Genomic DNA, 17854 nt, shown 5'->3' with positions numbered 1-17854 from the left:
TTAGAAGGACACACGATTGATTACACTGGGTCTACCCGGATAATCCAGGATAATTTGCTCATGCCCCAGACACCTCATGTAATTGTACCTGCAGAGCCCCCCAACCCAACAAAGTCTGAGGAGTCTGAATTGGATACCTGTGTGGGGCCATGATGCAGCCCAACCACAACCCATGGCAGATGGTCCCTTTGGGTCCCTTGTGTCATTGAGGCTGTCTCCCTCCCAGTTTCAGGTGAAAAGGACGTGGTGTTTCTGATTGATGGCTCTGAGGGCGTCAGGAGCGGCTTCCCTCTGTTGAAAGAATTTGTCCAGAGAGTCGTGGAGAGCCTGGATGTGGGCCCGGACCGGGTTCGCGTGGCTGTGGTGCAGTACAGCGACCGGACCAGACCCGAGTTCTACCTGAATTCCTACATGGACCAGCAGAGCGTGGTCAGCGCTGTACGCAGGCTGACCCTACTGGGAGGGCCGACTCCCAACACGGGGGCTGCCCTGGACTTCGTCCTGAGGAATATCCTGATCAGCTCGGCCGGAAGCAGGATAGCAGAAGGTGTCCCCCAGCTCCTGATCGTCCTCACGGCGGACAGGTCTGGGGATGACGTGAGGGGCCCGTCGGTGGTCGTGAAGAGGGGAGGGGCAGTGCCCATCGGCATCGGCATCGGGAATGCCGACATCACGGAGATGCAGACCATCTCCTTCATCCCCGACTTCGCCGTGGCCATTCCTACCTTCCGGCAGCTGGGGACCGTCCAGCAGGTGATCTCTGACAGAGTCATCCAGCTCAACCGGGAAGAGCTAAGCAGGTTGCAGCCAGTTTTGCTCCCCCCAACGAGCCCGGGTAAGGAGGGGAGTCCTTGGGTCCTTGTTCCTAGAAACCTCCGGAGCTACTTGTTTGGACTGTGGGCTCTGAAGTGTTCTCTGTTGGTTTTCTCTACCATATGCGGTGAAAACTGGCCTTCCATGAAGAATAAGTGGCCATGTGCCTTTGGTCTCAGTGGCCAGAAGTGGCGGGGGTCTGGGGACATGCTACGATTCATGCTTTGGGCCAAATTAAAGTTTCAAAGAGGTGCATATGCTCGGCTTTTGTGCCGACCCCTAAGACTGCGTAGAGGCTTCTGCATAATATCAGAAGGGATGGGGCCATCTCATCGGTGGCACCAGCTCAATATCAGCTCTAAGCTGCCCCTGCAGGTTCAGCTGCCAGCCTTCTGTGATCAGGGAGGGAACTCGGCCACAGGGTCCCCCAAGCTGGGGCATAGTCTATGAAATATTGGTATTTCCAGAGCCAAAGTATGATGGTTGCTTTTGAATGTGGCTGGTGCTGAGAAGTAAATATCTTAATCGGCAGGCGTCTACCTTGCTCTTCTAACTGTAGTTCGTTCTATTTCATCTTTCCTGTCCCCCTTTTGTAGGCCTGACTGCAATAAGCTAGAAAACTGTGGGAGCCTGGCTGCTGAGAATGAAGGGGACTGAGATCTATCCATCCCCCTCACAGTGCCCACCTAGGGCCTGCCCGCCCCAGGCACTTGGGTGGAGGGGGCCGCAGTGGTGAGGAGGCAGCAGCATCCTTGCTCCCTTGGGGCTTACTTTCTACAGAGTGCCATCTGCAGCCTCATGGTGTGGAGAGGGAAAAAAATGAAAGGCAGAAGGGAAAAAAAGGAAGGGAAAAGTAGAAGCAAGTGAGAGAAAAGTCAGATGCTGGATATGGTGCCCTTTGAGTGAATGAAGGAGGTGAGGGTGACTGACACGGCACAGTTGAGAAGGGCCAGCGTTCCCTTGCTGGTGTCCAGGACAGAGTACAGCATGCCCCACAGGCTTCTATGGAATGTTCTAAAGGGTTTGTGATCAAAAAAAATCTGGGAAACAGTGGGATAAACAAAGCAAAAGAGGTCCCCCCCCCATGATGTTTTGCATATCTCCAGTACGGTAAGAGGATGCCACAGTTCCAAAATTTATTTGACTGCAGGTCCTGGTCTAGACATGGCTCTTGTGTGGCTACTCTCGGCCTCCCTCAGAGTTACTCCTCTTTGTCTTTTGCTGGTTCCTTCTCTTCTCCCTGACTTGTAATCACTGCAATGCTGGAACTCGCTCCTGGGACTGGCATTTTAGGTAGAACAGTCAGAATGAGGGTACTTTGCCTGTCAGGAAGTGATTCCATGACACTAAGGTGTCATGAACACTAAGAATTTGGTGCCAACGAAGCTGACACCCATGATAACATGTGATCCGCAGGTGTTGGAAGCAAGAAGGACGTGGTCTTTCTCATCGATGGGTCCCAAAGTGCTGGTCCTGAATTTCAGTACATCCGCACCCTCATTGAGAGGCTGGTTGACTACCTGGACGTGGGCTTCGACACGACTCGGGTGGCAGTCATCCAGTTCAGCGAGGATCCCAGGGTGGAATTCCTGCTGAATGCCCATTCCAGCAAGGATGAAGTGCAGAACGCCGTGAGGCGGCTGAGGCCCAAAGGGGGAAGGCAGGTCAACATTGGGGGTGCCCTGGAGTACGTGTCAAGGAATATCTTCAAGAGGCCCCTGGGAAGCCGGATTGAAGAGGGTGTCCCTCAGTTCCTGGTCCTCATTTCATCCGGGAAGTCTGATGATGAGGTAGACGATTCTGCAGCCGAGCTCAAGCAGTCTGGTGTGGCACCGTTTACCGTCGCGAGGAATGCAGACCAGGAAGAACTGGTTAAGATCTCCCTGAGCCCTGAATATGTGTTCTCAGTGAGCACGTTCCGGGAGCTGCCCAGCCTGGAGCAGAAACTGCTGACCCCCATCACAACCCTAACTTCGGAGCAGATACAGAAGATCCTGGCCAGCACCCGCTATCCTTCTCCAGGTAGGATGGGGTGTTTGTTGTTGTTCTCTGAGCTGTTCTCTCTCTCTCTCTCTCTCTTTTTTTGGATATAAAAAAATAAGTTCAAAGATCCATAGTACTCATGATAAGTTAAAATAAAGGGACACCTAATATTGAGCTAGTTATATCTACTGCGTGTTGCAAGGAGGGAGGAGGCTCAGTGATGGGGAATGATGGAGCCTCCAGTACGAGGGTGTTAGAAAGGACTTAGGATAGGATTTGAGCTTGTGGCAGGCAATTTTGTGGAAGACTTAAGGAAATGGCAATTTGGCCTGGATCCGATATTGTCAAGAAGTGAAAGTAATTCTGTGATTAGATATCTTTCTACATCTTATGGCTAAATCTGTAGTTGGTAAAGAAGCAGCAGTCATTCCTATTAGCCAAGATGGCAGGTGTTTGGTTATTTTTGTCTTCTTTTTGTCAGCGTGTGCATATGATTCTGATGTTGATGTTCTGCGAAATCTTTTGTGTTCTATAGGAGAACCCAAGGCCTGGCTGTGTGTACTGGGCCAGCTTTCCTCTTTCTCAATGTTAATGGCTCAATTCTGTGACTTGCTCAGCTTTCGCTGTGCTGTGTTTCCGTTATAAGTAGCCTAGTGATTTATGAGGCAAAAGAAGCTGCGTTTGTTGAGTGGCAATGTATGAATAGCTCAGTAAGATGGCATCCAAAAAGGACCTAGAATTCTAACTAAAAGGGAAACATGGCTCATCTTTCCTGGGACTTTGTAGCTAATTTTGTAGTTAAAAATGGACTCATGTAAAGAAAACAGGGAAAATAACAGTGGAAACAAAAAAAAATTGTATAAATGCTAAGGATATGTGGGCAGGAGGAAATCCCATGAGTCAAACACCTGGGGAGCTGTCGTGGCACACTGGGACAGAGTTGGCATTCTCCAGGCGTCCCTACCGAAGCAGTGGCCTCGGACAGAGAGGACCTTTGACCTCAGTTGTCTCTCTCTTCTTGTATACCAAAGATGTCGTTCCGGGTTATCTTGATCCCTTCTGGTAGTAGCAGCTCACGGTTCTGTAGATTCTGATAATCCGGTTTCTAAATGCTGTTTACATTTTTTTAAAACTAGTTGTAACCCAGACCGCAAAGCCAAAATTAAAATAGAGTAAACTTAGAAAGAGAAAGTTTTGGAGAACTTGGAATAATTCAAAAAGCAGAAATTGTTTTGGTGAAAAAGGCTCAATTTTTAGGGATTAATTTTAAAAAGCTCAAGACATACACACATGTACATCAGCTTATAATTTTACTGTTAATTAATATTGTGGTGCAATATAAGGCAGAGTTCAGAAACGGAAGCTGAAACAAAACCAGATAAACCAGTCGTGTGCTGAGTTTTCCTCTTCTTTTCTTTCCGTCCACAGCTATTGAGAGCGATGCGGCAGACATTGTCTTCCTAATTGATAGCTCTGACAGCATCAAGCCTGATGACGTTGCACATATTAGGGACTTCGTGATCAAGATTGTCCGGAGACTCAACATCGGCCCCAATAAAGTGAGGATTGGGGTTGTACAGTTCAGCAATGAGGTCTTCCCAGAATTCTACCTGAAGACCCATAAATCCCAGGCCGCTGTGCTCGATGCCTTACGTCGCCTGAGGTTCAGAGGGGGGTCCCCACTGAACACTGGCAGAGCTCTGGAATTTGTGGCAAGAAACCTGTTTGTCAAGTCTGCTGGGAGCCGGATAGAAGACGGGGTGCCCCAACACCTGGTTCTGTTTCTGGGTGGAAAATCTCAGGATGATATTTCCAGGTTTTCACAAGTGATTAGCTCCTCAGGGATTGTGAGTTTAGGAGTAGGAGACCGAAATATCGACAGAACGGAGCTACAGACCATCACCAACGACCCCAGACTGGTCTTCACGGTGCGAGAGTTCAGAGAGCTCCCCAGCATAGAAGACAGGGTCATGCATGCCTTTGGACCCTCTGGGGTCACACCTGCACCTCCAGGAGTGGACATACCTTCTCCCTCACGGCCAGGTACGACCTGTGCGACCTGTAACTACAGAGCGTGTCATCAAGTATCTTTTAATCGGAAAATAGAATTAGCATTTATTTTAATAATTTTCATCTGTTAGGGTTGTTGCTGAACATAAAATTAGAAACTAAATACGGGAAAAATGATTCAGTTGAAACTGTAGAAGGAAACATATCCCAGCAAACAGAATCAGTGATTCTTTCATGAGGGTTCTCGGAAGCTAGTCAGAGCCCCATTGAAAGGTCCTATGAAGGTGCATTGACCGTTAGCCATTGATTCACTGGCTCTCAGAATAGGACAGAATCTTTGAGGTTGGCTAGTCCATGCCCCTATTTTCCTCCAGTCTTGATGGCTTGCTTATAATTAGGAAATTACCCCCAAATGCCATTGATTTTTTAGCAGGGTTCCATGAAGTTCTTGGCATGCTGGCAGGCAATCCTCCAAAGGTGTATGGGGTCTGCTTCCCATTTTCCCATCTGTTTCTCCCAGCCCTTTTTTGATCTGCCTCTAGCACATCTCCCTCAACTCCTGTCAGACATCATTGTTTATTTTTGACCAGAAGGAAAGTGGTAGTGGCATTTCCTAAAACATCTGAGTTTATGGACCGTTGAATCTGCGATATGATACCATTTTGCATTGGATAATCGGACTCAGTTCTCAGTTTCCCCAAGTCCTTCTGTCTTCTGTCTTTTGATTCAGATGATTTATCATTTATCTTCTTGTTTTTAGCGTAGTGGTGGCTGTGAATTTGGGAACTTTAGAGGCATGGAATAGAGCAAAGGCGTTCTCTGTGAATAAGTTATGGGAATATCTTTTTCCAATTACTTTACACTTTCTATGTTTGGTGTGGATATGGCAACCAAATTTCTCCTCATTTCCATTTTAATCATTTTTAGAGAAAAAGAAAGCAGACGTTGTGTTCCTGTTGGATGGCTCCATCAATTTCAGGAGGGACACTTTCCAGGAAGTGCTCCGTTTCGTGTCTGAAATCGTGGACACGCTGTACGAGGGGGGTGACTCCATCCAAGTGGGGCTGGTCCAGTACAACTCTGACCCCACTGATGAGTTCTTCCTGAAGGACTTCTCCACCAAGCAGCAGATTATTGACGCCATCAACAAAGTGGTCTACAAAGGGGGGAGACACGCAAACACCAAGGTGGGCATCGAGCACCTGCGGCAGAATCACTTCGTGCCGGAGGCGGGCAGCCGCCTGGATCAGAGGGTCCCGCAGATAGCCTTTGTGATCACGGGTGGAAAGTCGGTGGAGGACGCCCAGGAGGCCAGCCTGGCACTCACCCAGAAAGGGGTCAAAGTGTTCGCCGTGGGCGTGAAGAACATCGACTCCGAGGAGGTTGGGAAAATAGCGTCCAACAGTGCCACGGCGTTCCGAGTGGGGAACGTCCAGGAGCTGTCTGAATTGAGCGAGCAAGTTCTGGAAACTCTGCATGATGCAATGCATGAAACCTTATGTCCGGGAGTGACTGATATTTCCAAAGGTAACCGGTCCCCTTTATGTGTACGTTTTCATCGTGTCGTGCCGATGTTTAGGACTTGAGTTATTCAGGTGCCCGGTGCTGGCCCACGGCTTCCTTGTGCCTTTGGCTGCTTCGGGCATTTTCCTTATATGCGGGAGGGTGGGGTCCTGGCAACCACCTGGCCCCTGTTGTTGACAAGGATATGTTACCTCTCAAGGTAAGGGTGGAAGTCTGTATTTTGTTGTTCTGAGATTTACTTTTTCCCTCTCTTCCTGGATCCCCCAGATAATTCAGACTTTGGGATCCCTGTTTCTGTGTATAGGTTTTATTAGATCAACTATTTGAGATCAGAGTATTTGAGTTCATTTCATTTAAAGCACAATCTGGGAATGCATGTAAACACTGACTGGATAGCAGGCCAAAATTGATTAACACCCCAGAAAAGCAAACCCATTAAAATGGCCTATACTCAGTTCCTAAGAGTCAGCACCGGTGCTCCCCGAGAGAGAGGCAGACCAGATTGCTGCTCAGAGCTCATACACAGAGGATCTCGTTTTGCCCTTGAGTGTGGTGCCCGGTGCCCGTACTCGTCTCGGCCTTAAAGCTCATTGCCTACTTTCCCTCTTGCAGCCTGTAATCTGGATGTGATTCTGGGGTTTGACGGATCGAGGGATCAGAATGTATTTGTGACCCAGAAGGGCCTTGAGTCCAAGGTGGATGCTGTCTTGAATAGAATCAGCCAGATGCAAAGAATCAGCTGCAGCGGCGGCCAGATGCCCACCGTGCGGGTGTCGGTGGTGGCCAACACGCCCACAGGCCCCGTGGAGGCCTTCGACTTTGCCGAGTACCAGCCGGAGCTGTTTGAGAAATTCCGTAACATGCGTAGCCAGCACCCCTATGTCCTCACTGCGGACACGCTGAAGGTCTATCAGAACAAGTTCCGACAGTCCTCACCGGACAGTGTGAAGGTGAGCGCGGGCTCCCCCTTCTTTCAGCTTCCCCTGCATTCTCTGGCTTCTGATGGTCGGGAGAACCACCTCCGTGTCCAGGTGCCCCTTCCCCGAGGTGTTCCTCGTCTGTACACACTCTTCATGTTTGATGGGGTGGCAGCGCCCGAACCTAAATGTGCTTTACCGCCCGCTGATCCTGACGGTCTGAAGTGTAAAGTCTTCCTCATTGCAGTGGTTTTACTAATGCTCTGCAGGAAGATTCCTGGAAATCCGGGATTAAGCTTGACTGAGTTGAAGTTAAGATTAATTCATGGTTCATTGTAGTCCTGCCCATTAAGGACATCAAGCTCTGTTTCTCTTTCTCTCCATGTGATGTAGACACATACACATATACGTAACAGCTGCAGTGTGAACACACACACACACACACACACACACACACACTCTACTAGTCTGCTCAGATGCCGCAACAGGTTACACAGACCGATGGCTGAAACGACAGAAATTTATCCTCACCGTCCTGGAGACGCTGCAAGTCTGAGATCAGCGTGTCCACTGGGTTGGCTTCTTCGGAGGCCTCTGTCCTTGACCTCCGGAAGGCCGCTTTCTTCCGTCTCCGTACAGTCTTCCCTCCGTGTGTCCCACTCTCCTCTTCTTAGAAGGAGAGGAGTCACAGTGGATTAGAGCCACCCCAATGACCTCACGGAATTTAATGACCCTTTAAAAGCCCTATCACCCAATACAGGCATATTCCGAGGTACTGAAGGTTAGGGCTTCCGCACATGATATTTGGAGGGACCTAGTTCAGCCCATAACACACACAGACACACATAGACACACACACAATTTCTAGAAACTTCATCACATAAATAGGAAAATGAGATAAACTGTTTTTATTTTTATTGTGATGCTTTTTAGTAAATCAGGCACCACAATAGACTCGTTAATTTTATCCCTCATTTATGGCACAGTATCAAAAAGCTATGCACGGGGCATGATGGTTTCTCAGTGTTGGCCCCAGTGTCCTCAGCTGTAAGGTGGAGGGTTTGAACAGTCCAATCTCCCCTCTGGGAGTCTGTAATGTTTCTTTCTAATTGTGGCTGGGGTTTGAGCTATCCTTTATTTTCAGGTGGTCATTCATTTCACGGATGGAGTGGATGGAAGTCTGGCTGATTTACAAAAGGCGTCTGAGGCTCTCCGACAAGAAGGTGGGTTGTGGGCTTTCTGAACGGGAGAAATTGGCCTGGGTGAGAGGCAGGAGTACTCTGGGGGACCCCGGGGGTCTCCTCCCCGCAGCCTGGTCCTCTGTCACCTGCCTGGGGCTGCCAGGGTGCCCCTCATACCACAGATGGCTTTATCACCAAGTCCTGACAGAGGCCCCGCAGGTGCTCAGACTCGTTCAGGGGGTAGAACATCTAGAAAGCATGAGGCTTTTGCAAAAGAACATGACATTTTGATCACAGCTCAAAAATACCACCGTTTTAAGCAAAAAGACCTTCCAATGCAAGACAAATAAGAACACGCATCTTCCAAATTTAAGGAGATTAGATAAACAGGGCTGCCTATTTCCAGATATAACATCTGACTGCTTATCTGCTTTGGAATTTGTAGCACTGACTTTCAGAAAGTGAACGGCGACACCAGAGGCCTAGAGAAGCACTGTTTACCCTAAGCACGTTCTATTTCTTAGCTGGCTTTTCCCGAGCAAAGAAGACGAGACTGTTGTTAATCTGGTTTTGAAGGAGGGGCCTTGCAGCTCTCCCCACAGCACCCCTGTGTTCTGTAAGGCCAGAGTTTAAGAATTTATGTATGAATATGCTTCATGACGTCACTTCCTGCATTTCTTCTGATCAGCTTAGTTCTATAGTTGGAAGGTTGCCCAGAGGCGTCCAACGTTCTAGTACGTTCACTCTCCAGAGTCGCTACCTAGTTTGAGTCCATACCTTCCAGGTGAAGGCCACATTTTATACCGGAGTTTTCTTTTAAAATAGAAAGTCGGGAGGGTGAAGAGGTTGTGGTTTGGAGTGCGGGCCGAGCCACAGTGAACGTCTCTCCTTGCAGGGGTCCAGGCTCTGATCCTGGTGGGCCTTGAACGGGTAGCCAACTTGGAGCAGCTGATGCAGCTGGAGTTCGGGCGAGGCTTCCTGTACAACAGGCCGCTGAGGCTAAACTTGCTGGACCTGGACTACGAGCTAGCGGAGCAGCTCGTGAGTTTCATGTCTCTGCACACAAACCGGTCTAGATACCAAATTCCTTGTCATCTTAAGATAACCAAGACGTTTTTTTCTTGTTTCACGATGAATGGCAGAGGGACCCTTTGGGTGGGTAATTCAATAATTTAGTTCATTTAATTGACTTGGGAGGGACCTGCCTTAATGCCTCCCCCTGCGCAAGCCCTGGATACAGGGGTATCCAAGAGCTGGGAACACAGCCGGCGGGACGGTGGGTCTCTAGGCATGCTGGTGGTGTCACCTGGTGGTTTCCTCTGCTCCCTTTCACGAATATCTTGTCCATTGTAAGATTGCCAGAAGGCAAAGCATCCGAGTGATTGTGCCCAAACCGGAAACAGTGTTGTCGGCATCAGAAAGCTGGCGCACAAAAACAAAGCTATGCAGGAGAAGAAAGACCCTTTCTGGGCAGAGGAGCATTTCCGTTGCCTTCTTCTAGTTTTCTTTGGAGCAGATAAAGGTGCCCCCATGAGGCTTCCTGATGCTCGGGTTCAGCCTCTCTCGGCTGCAGGTGCGAGCCCCCGGGTCGGGAGTGGGGCGGGCCTTTGGGGGATGTGGGACTGAGTGGTCAATCTGGGGGGCGTTTGCTGGTGGCAAGAGTGGCCCGTGGGACAAACTGACTGTTCCTTCTTCCCAGGGCTGGAATTAGGATTTTATTTGGTTATTGGGTGGAAGGAGTTGTGTGAGTTGACGCACCTGGGACATGGAAGAAAATGAAAATTCTAAGAAGCCCGGTGCAAGGAAAGTGCATGAGCACCATGAGTTTACAGTCGGAGCTGTTTCTCGGGCTTGCGCTTTCCTTGGGAAGTCAGGCGCTGGGATGGGAAGGGAACGTTGAGGGTGTCTGCTGAGTGTGGCCCCGCTGGTGACCCCAAGTGCTGGTGCTGGTGGCTAAGAGGCAGGGACTACTGTGTCTGCTCTTCCTGAGGCTTCTTCGGAGGTGGCGCCCGAGTCTGCTCTGACCGTGGTTATGAGGAAGGTGTATGATCTCCATTTTCGAGAGCCTTCTGTCCCGGCCATACGCAATTTGTTTCTTAGGTCTTGCTCTTTGGAGCCTAAGAGTATGTAAGTTATGCTTAACGTTTGAAATTTGAAGATGTATGTTGGAAACTTTTAGAAAGAAGGCCCATCCTGAGGTGACTTTGGTCCTTAGATCTGTTTGACTTTGGTCACTCTTCACTCTCCCATTCGTGACTTCCCACCGCCGTCCTGACTGCTAAGCCCGTCTCGGAGGGAATGCCACGTGGGCAGGACTTCATCTCTCACTGTGAAATCCACGCACATCAGATTTCGACTTCCTGGTGTATTTGTGCTTTTTTTTTTCTAGGCATTGTTGAGACTTGAACTTTCTTTTCCTTTTGGTAGGACAACATTGCCGAGAAAGCTTGCTGTGGCGTTCCCTGCAAATGCTCCGGACAAAGGGGAGACCGTGGGCCCATTGGCAGCATCGGGCCAAAGGTAAGGCGGCTTTGGCCTTCCCTTACACCTGGGGCTAGGTCTCAGCGGAGTCCCAGGGGCGCAACAGGAGGCCCGAGGGGCGCTGGATGCCCCCCGCCTTCTCTCTTTCCTTGGGGTGAGGGCATCTGTTCGCTCATACATTGATTCTTCATTTTATGAGATACTGTTGAAATCGGCGGGCATCACTGACAACCTCACTGTGGGTGATCAGCAGGGATTCTTTGCAGATGTGTCTAAGTTACAGGAAATGGACAGGATCTCTTGGTAGATCAGAGCCTTAAAGATCCCGATGGATCAATAATGAGCAGAAGCCCAAGTTCAAGGGGACAGTGAAAGCCGCGCTGCTCGGTGGCACTGCTCTATCAAAGGGAGGGGTCAGCGAGACACTTGAGTGTGGGACAAAGGAAACCACGGGCTTTAACCGAGGAATCGATTCACTCTGTTCTAGGGCATTCCCGGGGAGGATGGCTATCGAGGCTATCCTGGTGATGAGGGCGGACCCGTAAGTACAAGATAATTTGTTCTTGAAGCTTTTATTCCTTCCTTGCTCCTCGCACGTTGGGTTGAATTGGGGGGTTCATAATCTGTTCCATTTCCGGTGACTTTCCTACTGGGACAACGTCAGTTTCTGACTTCCTCAACACCTGCCCTCAGATCTCTGCACTGTGGAGCACAGTGCGGTGACGGGGACATGACCGATGTGGGCGTGAGGTGCGGGGTTTTTCCTGGTCCTGTTTCGGAGGGAGACACTTGATGGCCTTGGAGACTGGGGGCCACCGAAGAGGGCATGCCCAGTGTCTGGCAAATCCCGACGTCCAAGCAGAGACGGGAGCGAGCTGGAGCAGGGGCCTAGGGGAACCTAGTCAGGCTGGCGTCGGGGTCACGGCCTTTAAGGGAAGTCTGCTGATTTGGGTTGTCAGTAGCCAACGGGTCCAGTTGGGGGTTCGGGAAGCAGTTCCTGGGACAGATGAGGTCTGAGAGGCTTTGAGACACTAGAAGGAAGCCCAGCTCTGGGATGTGGATAAAGGGCCTGGTGGGGAGGAGGTGAAGTCATGGGGTCCCAGCTGGCAGTGCTGGGGGCCAGGGCTGACCCCAGGACCCTTTGGAGAGCTGAACTAGGGACGGTACAGAGCAGCTGGCAGGCCGAGGACTCTCCCAGCACCCAGTACCCAGAGGCCTGCCCACCCTTGATCCTCCAGGGAGGTACCCTTGGAGCTGCAGACCCTTCCAGGCCCCACTCCCTCCAGGGGCAGGAACGGCCTATGGGGGTGCAGGGGTGCCGCAGGCTTCACCGGGATCAAATAGCATCCCTGCCAGCAAAATCTACTTTTTAGCACACGCCTTTCCCGGCAAAGCAAACTCAATGGAAGCATGTGACAAGGAGCTCCAATCTGTAAATGCATTTGTCTCTCCCGGCAGGGTGAGCGTGGGCCTCCTGGCGTGAACGGCACTCAAGGTTTCCAGGGCTGCCCTGGGCAGAGAGGAATAAAGGTACAGTGTGCTGACCCCCGAGTGTGTGTGTGTGTGGGGGGGACCACAGCCCCAGGGCCCTGGCAGGTGGAGGGCAGTCAGTGGCACGTGAGATAGTTTCCCCAAATGCCTCCTTGGGGAGAAAGGCCCCTGGGGGCTTCAGCGGCCAGAGGCCTCTCATTGGAGAGCGGGTCCAAAGTCTGGGGGATCAGCAGCCCTGGCTGCTGTGGGAAGGGAGCCTGAGAATGGTGGAATCGTTTCCTGTGGGCAAGTCAGGAGGCAGTCGCAAGGACAGAGAACGCATGGGCCAGGGCAGAGGGAGGGCGGGTGGTCAGCGGCTCCAGCCCCAGACCCTAAGAGAAGCCGGGGAAATGTTGGGGCAGGGCGGACGGCACGCACTGGAAGGTTCCTTGTGGGAAATATTTGGATGCACTTGCTGAAGTTTGAAAGGGAAGGTGCCACCGGGCCGCAAAGTCCCAAAGGGGCCTTGGAGCCTGGTCGCCTCCTGCCCAAGGAGCCAAGGTCCCAGCAAATTAGCCTTAGGGTCCTGCATGTGATGGAGAGAAGGCAGGGAAGACAGATGAATCCCCAGCACTGAATGTCAGATTCCGGGAGTTCAGGTGGGGCCCCTGGCCTGCTCTAGCCTCTTCTCTTTGGCCTCCAGAGAGGAGCTAATGTTGCCCCTTTCCATACCTTCCAGGGCTCTCGCGGATTCCCAGGAGAGAAGGTACCTATGCTTGTTTTCATTTTGTAAATTTAAAGCTTTCCCAGTATTTGTCGTTTTTCCTCTGCCAGATGGCTTTCTATACTCACTCTGTGTCTTGTTCCCTCGCAGGGTGAATTAGGAGAAATCGGGCTAGATGGTCTCGACGGTGAAGACGTAAGCAATTTCACACTCTGAGTCCACACCACGTCCAGTCCTGGACATCCCGGCCTCTCATACCTCAGTCTACAGTGGAAACTGTGCCAGGAGTGACGTTTTCTCATTGTCTTTGACAGGGAGACAAAGGATTGCCTGGTTCTTCTGGAGAGAAAGGGAATCCCGGTAGAAGGGTGAGTATGTTTCCATAGTGTTGCCATTATGGAAAAACTAAAAAAACATTTTACTTAAGGAATATATTTTTTTTATTCATGTATGTGAAGACTGCTTCCTCCAGGCAGCCTTCCCTGATGTCCTCTGGGGGTGCATCCTTGTCATCTTTTCTGTCCTCTGTCAGCTGTGATTACATCAGATTTTGTTTGTTTGTTTGAAGAGTCTCATGGGGCAGGGACTGAGTGTGCTCTGTTTAAATAACTCCTGGTGGCTGGTACAGAATAGGTCCCAGTAAATATTTGGGATTACCTGAACAAACCAGAAATATCTGCAAGTCGTTCACCTTCCTGTAAATGAGCAGATGGGAAATGCTGCTGTTTCAGATTTACGAACTGAAGAATGCGATTTTAAGGGTGGGATACAAATTTGTATCTAATTTTTGTCTCTTCTTGTGCTTTTTATTTAGGGTGACAAAGGACCTAAAGGGGACAAAGGAGAGAGAGGGGACATTGGAATTCGAGGTGACCCGGTAAGGGAACCTCCTCATCCGCAGTTTGAGACCCACGTCTGGGGAAGAGGGTCGTGGGGAAGAGGGTTGAAAGGAAGAATTTTAAACCAGAATTTTGAAATTGTCTTCAAATGTGTTATTAGCATATGTGGTCTGTCCTTTTCCTACAATTTTGGAGATGGTTTGCTCTCTACCTGCAAAGATTAGTGTTTGCAAGGCCTAGCCTATGGAGACCTCAGAAGTTTCCCTAAAAGCTGGTCTCAGGCACTTTAATCCGGCTGCATCGAGTGGTCAGAAAAGTATTAGGAATGACAAAAATGTAAGAGCCTGAGCGGCCACCCCTCAGCCACATCCCACAGAGCCCACCCATCCCACTCGGACAGCCTGACCGCGGGGTCACCAGCCACCCTCGGCTCTGGACGGCGGGCAGTGGCCCTTCTTCAGTGGGGAGGGCAGTGACCCAGGGTCACCCTTGCCTCGTTCTGGCCCGGAGGAGAGGGGGCTGGCCTGGCAGGGGTTTTATAGAGCCATAGAACTAGAAAAGCTGCAAACCCTTTTTTTCCAGTCTCTTTTCCTAAAGTGAATTTCACGTGTCCTTTTCTTGCATATGCGGCTCATGTCCCTGACCCGTGTTGTTCACAGGGTGACTCAGGACGGGACAGTCAGCAGAGAGGACCCAAAGGAGAAACTGGAGACATTGGCCCCATGGTACGGCGCTCTGCATTCCCAGACCCCCTTTGCCAAGGGCTTGCCCCAGCCACAGAGGCCATGGAAATGGTCTTCAGGGCTGTGGGGCACACGAGGGAGGGAGCGGCCCGTGTGTGCAGGTGAAGGGAGGCCCCCCGACAGGGAGCAGAAGCAACTATCACCAGGACGGGCTTCTTTTCTGCAGACTGTGTGCCCCTTAGATATTAGTGGAAAGTGCTTGTCAGGCCAGAGGCTTGTGGAAACAGGCCTGACCCACGTCTCGGGCGTCCCACCAAGCAGCCCACCACCTTGGGTGTGTGCCCCTTTTCCTGTGGCGTCTGACACAACATGCCAGAGTTAGACAGGCTTCTGTGCGGCTGAGAATCTCACGCCTGTGTTTTCCCCACTTCAGGGTCTCCCTGGGAGAGACGGGGTATCTGGAAGCCCTGGAGAAACCGGGAAGGACGTGAGTGCCTCTTGGGGCTTGGGGGACTCCGTGGGGAGATTTAGCAAGTGCTGCGGGAGTCGCCCACACGACCTGGGACAGAGCTACTCAGCAACTTTATATTTAGAGACTTTAAGGGGATTTCTGAAATGCTCGTCACCCAAACCTTGCTGCTGTTAGAAATTTTTCATTCTTACAATTTGCTCTGTGGAGACACCCCCCACCCCCCAGTTCTGCCTCCTTTCCGTTCAAAAAAACCACATCCCACAGATGCTTTTAAAAGTAGTATCTTTGCTGCTTTCAAATACTTGGCTAGGTTTTATCCCGCTAAATATTTTTAAAATCCAAACAGAAGCATGAATCCGGGGGGAGCGAGGGAGGGGGGCAGGAAGGCTGAGGGGTTGTATACGTGTCAGTCTAATAATTGTTTGTTCGTGCCGCTGTAATTCAAGCGGTGGAACCGGATTCTGTTTCCTCGTGAATGCTGTCTTGCAGCTGCCTTTTCAAGACATTTTGCAAATGCCTGTTGCAAGATAGCTCGCTGTGTGCCGGCTCTCGGAGTCTTGTTGAAGAGTAGCTAAAAGCCGAGGCTAGGTATACAATCTTTAGGAGGTTTCCCGGGAACCCAGAGCTCAGGGCTCTGGAAGCGGGAGAGAGTCCCTGCACGGGGAGGAGTGGTCTGGAAGCTGATAGATCGTCAGGGGCCGTACCGATGGCTCTGCTCACCAACTGGCGCGGCCCAGGGGCAGCAGCCCCGGGAGAACGTCGCCCAGCCTCGCGCTGGGGGATCGATCGGTGTCTGGACCGTCAGAGACGTGCCTTGCGCTGTGCGCTTCTGGAAGGAATGACTCTCACCCCTGATCAGATGAGAGGTCTCGGGCATCATTTTTTAAATGACGCTTTTACAATTTAAAAGAAAACAAACTTTGAAAATGCTGCCTTAAAAGTTCTGAGGATCAGGGCTGGGCCGTGCTGAGGGGCTGGATAATGACACAGGTTTTGAGGAAGTGCTCGATGGTCCTAACGTGCTGTCGGCTCCGTGGGCGAGCAGGGCCAGAGCATGTTCTCACGAAAGGACTTAAAATAGAGCCATGGGTGCAATTTATTTGATTTCTAAGTGCAAGGTAGAAACTTGGGTCTGAATCTGATACGGTCAAAGGCTCTTGTAGCCTCCATTCGTCCCTTGTGTGTGGGTGAGGCCTGGCTGCTGGCTTCCTCCTTCTCTTACGACCTTGCTGCACCAGGCTCATGCCAGGGTGAAACGTCATCAAGCCCTGGCCTCTGGTCATGCTCGAGGATGTCCCCTTTGCGGGGAGGCCGGCCAGATTGTTCCTCGCAAGGAGTGGCCTGGCCTGTCTCCTGCTCCTCCACTGGTCCATGTGTCGTCTGTGGAAGGAGGCCAAGGTCTTCCATTAAAGGAGCTGCCACCGCAGTGAATAATGGCAAAACAATCATCCCAGAAAATCTCTGGGCTGGTCTGTTGGGAGCGGAGAATGCATTTCTTTGGTTGATGAGGCCGAGGTGCCAAGAGCTGGTGTTTTACAGTCTCCAACCCTTAACCTCACAAAGATACACCCAGGACCTTCATGCATTCCCATCCTAAACCTTCACGTTGGAGAGGAAGCATCACAAAATCAGAGTTAAAGGATTACTTAGCGCATCGAGCCCACATGTATTTGAACTGAGGGTCAGTCCTGGAACATCGAGGAAGATGTTGCCAAGTCATGAGCCCAGACTAAGTACAGCTGGGCTTTTAGGTTCACATACGTGCACTCCCGATGCTTTCCTTAGCGGAGTATGTGTTATATTTGGCCAGGAGCATCTGGAGAGTTTGGGACTCGCTTCCATTAGAATGAACATATTTCATTACCTCTCCCCGCAGTTAGGAAAATGGTCGTAAAATGGACAGGTCGACGTTACCATTTCACATCCTTGTTTGACACTGGCTGGGATCGTGCAGCCAGAACGAGTCATTGTTTTGCTTGGCGGGTCTGAAGTGACTCTGAAAGTTTGCATTTGGGTGGTTAGCCGGGCAGCGTGGAAGCAGGAGCCCGCGGAGATGAGGGCAGGAGGAAGGGCGTCTCGCACGCGTCTGCTCGGGGCCGGTTAGGCGTGGCATCTGGTGCTTGGCGGCTCCCGTCCCCGAGAGCCCCGGGCTCCGTCCCCGGGCTCCCTCTCAGTTTCTGTGACTTCTCCACAGGGTGGCTTCGGCCGAAGGGGACCTGCGGGAGCTAAGGTAGGTCTCTCGCTTGGCGTCTCTTTTCTGCCCTCACGTCGGGACTCACTGTGTGCTCTCGAAGGGCAGCGGTGCAGACGGCCCGGAGCCAAAAACACTGTCCCTTGGCCAGCATGGAGCTTACACAGCTGCCACCCCTTCTCCACCAGCTCGTTGACTTGAGCCTCTCCTAAACGGCTTGTGAAACCCAGTGGCCGTGGGGACAAGGGGCAGGAACGAAGGCAGGTGATGGAGGAGGCAGCATCCAGGGATCCCCCATCCCCGATGTGCCCAATTCTCTGGGCCTTGGCCAGTCTCAGCTTCTTACTGCGTCCGTCTGCTCACCTGTGCAAGGCGGCTTTGCGTTAAAAACTCCTTGTTTCACAAAGCCGTCCTGAGCAGAAGGGGAAAAGAGTGAGAAACCATCACGAGAGTGCAGAGCGACACCGGCTGCACGGGGTCATGTCCCATGCTGGAGGCACGGCGTCAGTGGTCCCTGCCCCCCCCCCCCCCACATAGGGCTCTTCCCCTGTCCCCCTGTCCAGATG

General features: G+C 51.3%; 1 protein-coding gene across 1 annotated transcript in view; it reads left to right on the top strand.

The window, feature by feature from the left end:
- COL6A3 (collagen type VI alpha 3 chain) overlaps nucleotides 1-17854 on the top strand; it is a 79247-nt gene that overhangs the window by 32534 nt on the left and 28859 nt on the right. The window contains exons 9-25 of the mRNA XM_045794035.2: nucleotides 227-835; nucleotides 2230-2835; nucleotides 4225-4839; nucleotides 5734-6333; nucleotides 6943-7280; nucleotides 8392-8470; nucleotides 9324-9469; nucleotides 10856-10948; nucleotides 11397-11450; nucleotides 12368-12439; nucleotides 13119-13145; nucleotides 13254-13298; nucleotides 13418-13471; nucleotides 13918-13980; nucleotides 14602-14667; nucleotides 15059-15112; nucleotides 17292-17327. Coding sequence (XP_045649991.2) covers nucleotides 227-835; nucleotides 2230-2835; nucleotides 4225-4839; nucleotides 5734-6333; nucleotides 6943-7280; nucleotides 8392-8470; nucleotides 9324-9469; nucleotides 10856-10948; nucleotides 11397-11450; nucleotides 12368-12439; nucleotides 13119-13145; nucleotides 13254-13298; nucleotides 13418-13471; nucleotides 13918-13980; nucleotides 14602-14667; nucleotides 15059-15112; nucleotides 17292-17327 — 3557 coding nt within the window. The remainder of the gene's footprint in view (nucleotides 1-226; nucleotides 836-2229; nucleotides 2836-4224; nucleotides 4840-5733; nucleotides 6334-6942; nucleotides 7281-8391; nucleotides 8471-9323; nucleotides 9470-10855; nucleotides 10949-11396; nucleotides 11451-12367; nucleotides 12440-13118; nucleotides 13146-13253; nucleotides 13299-13417; nucleotides 13472-13917; nucleotides 13981-14601; nucleotides 14668-15058; nucleotides 15113-17291; nucleotides 17328-17854) is intronic.

This window comes from Ursus americanus, chromosome 1 (assembly GCF_024610735.1).
Source record: "Ursus americanus isolate L20-20 chromosome 1, mUrsAme1.1.p, whole genome shotgun sequence".
Lineage (NCBI taxonomy): Eukaryota > Metazoa > Chordata > Mammalia > Carnivora > Ursidae > Ursus > Ursus americanus.
The sequence above is the reverse complement of the archived record's forward strand: the minus strand, read 5'-3'. Positions and strand labels throughout refer to the sequence as shown.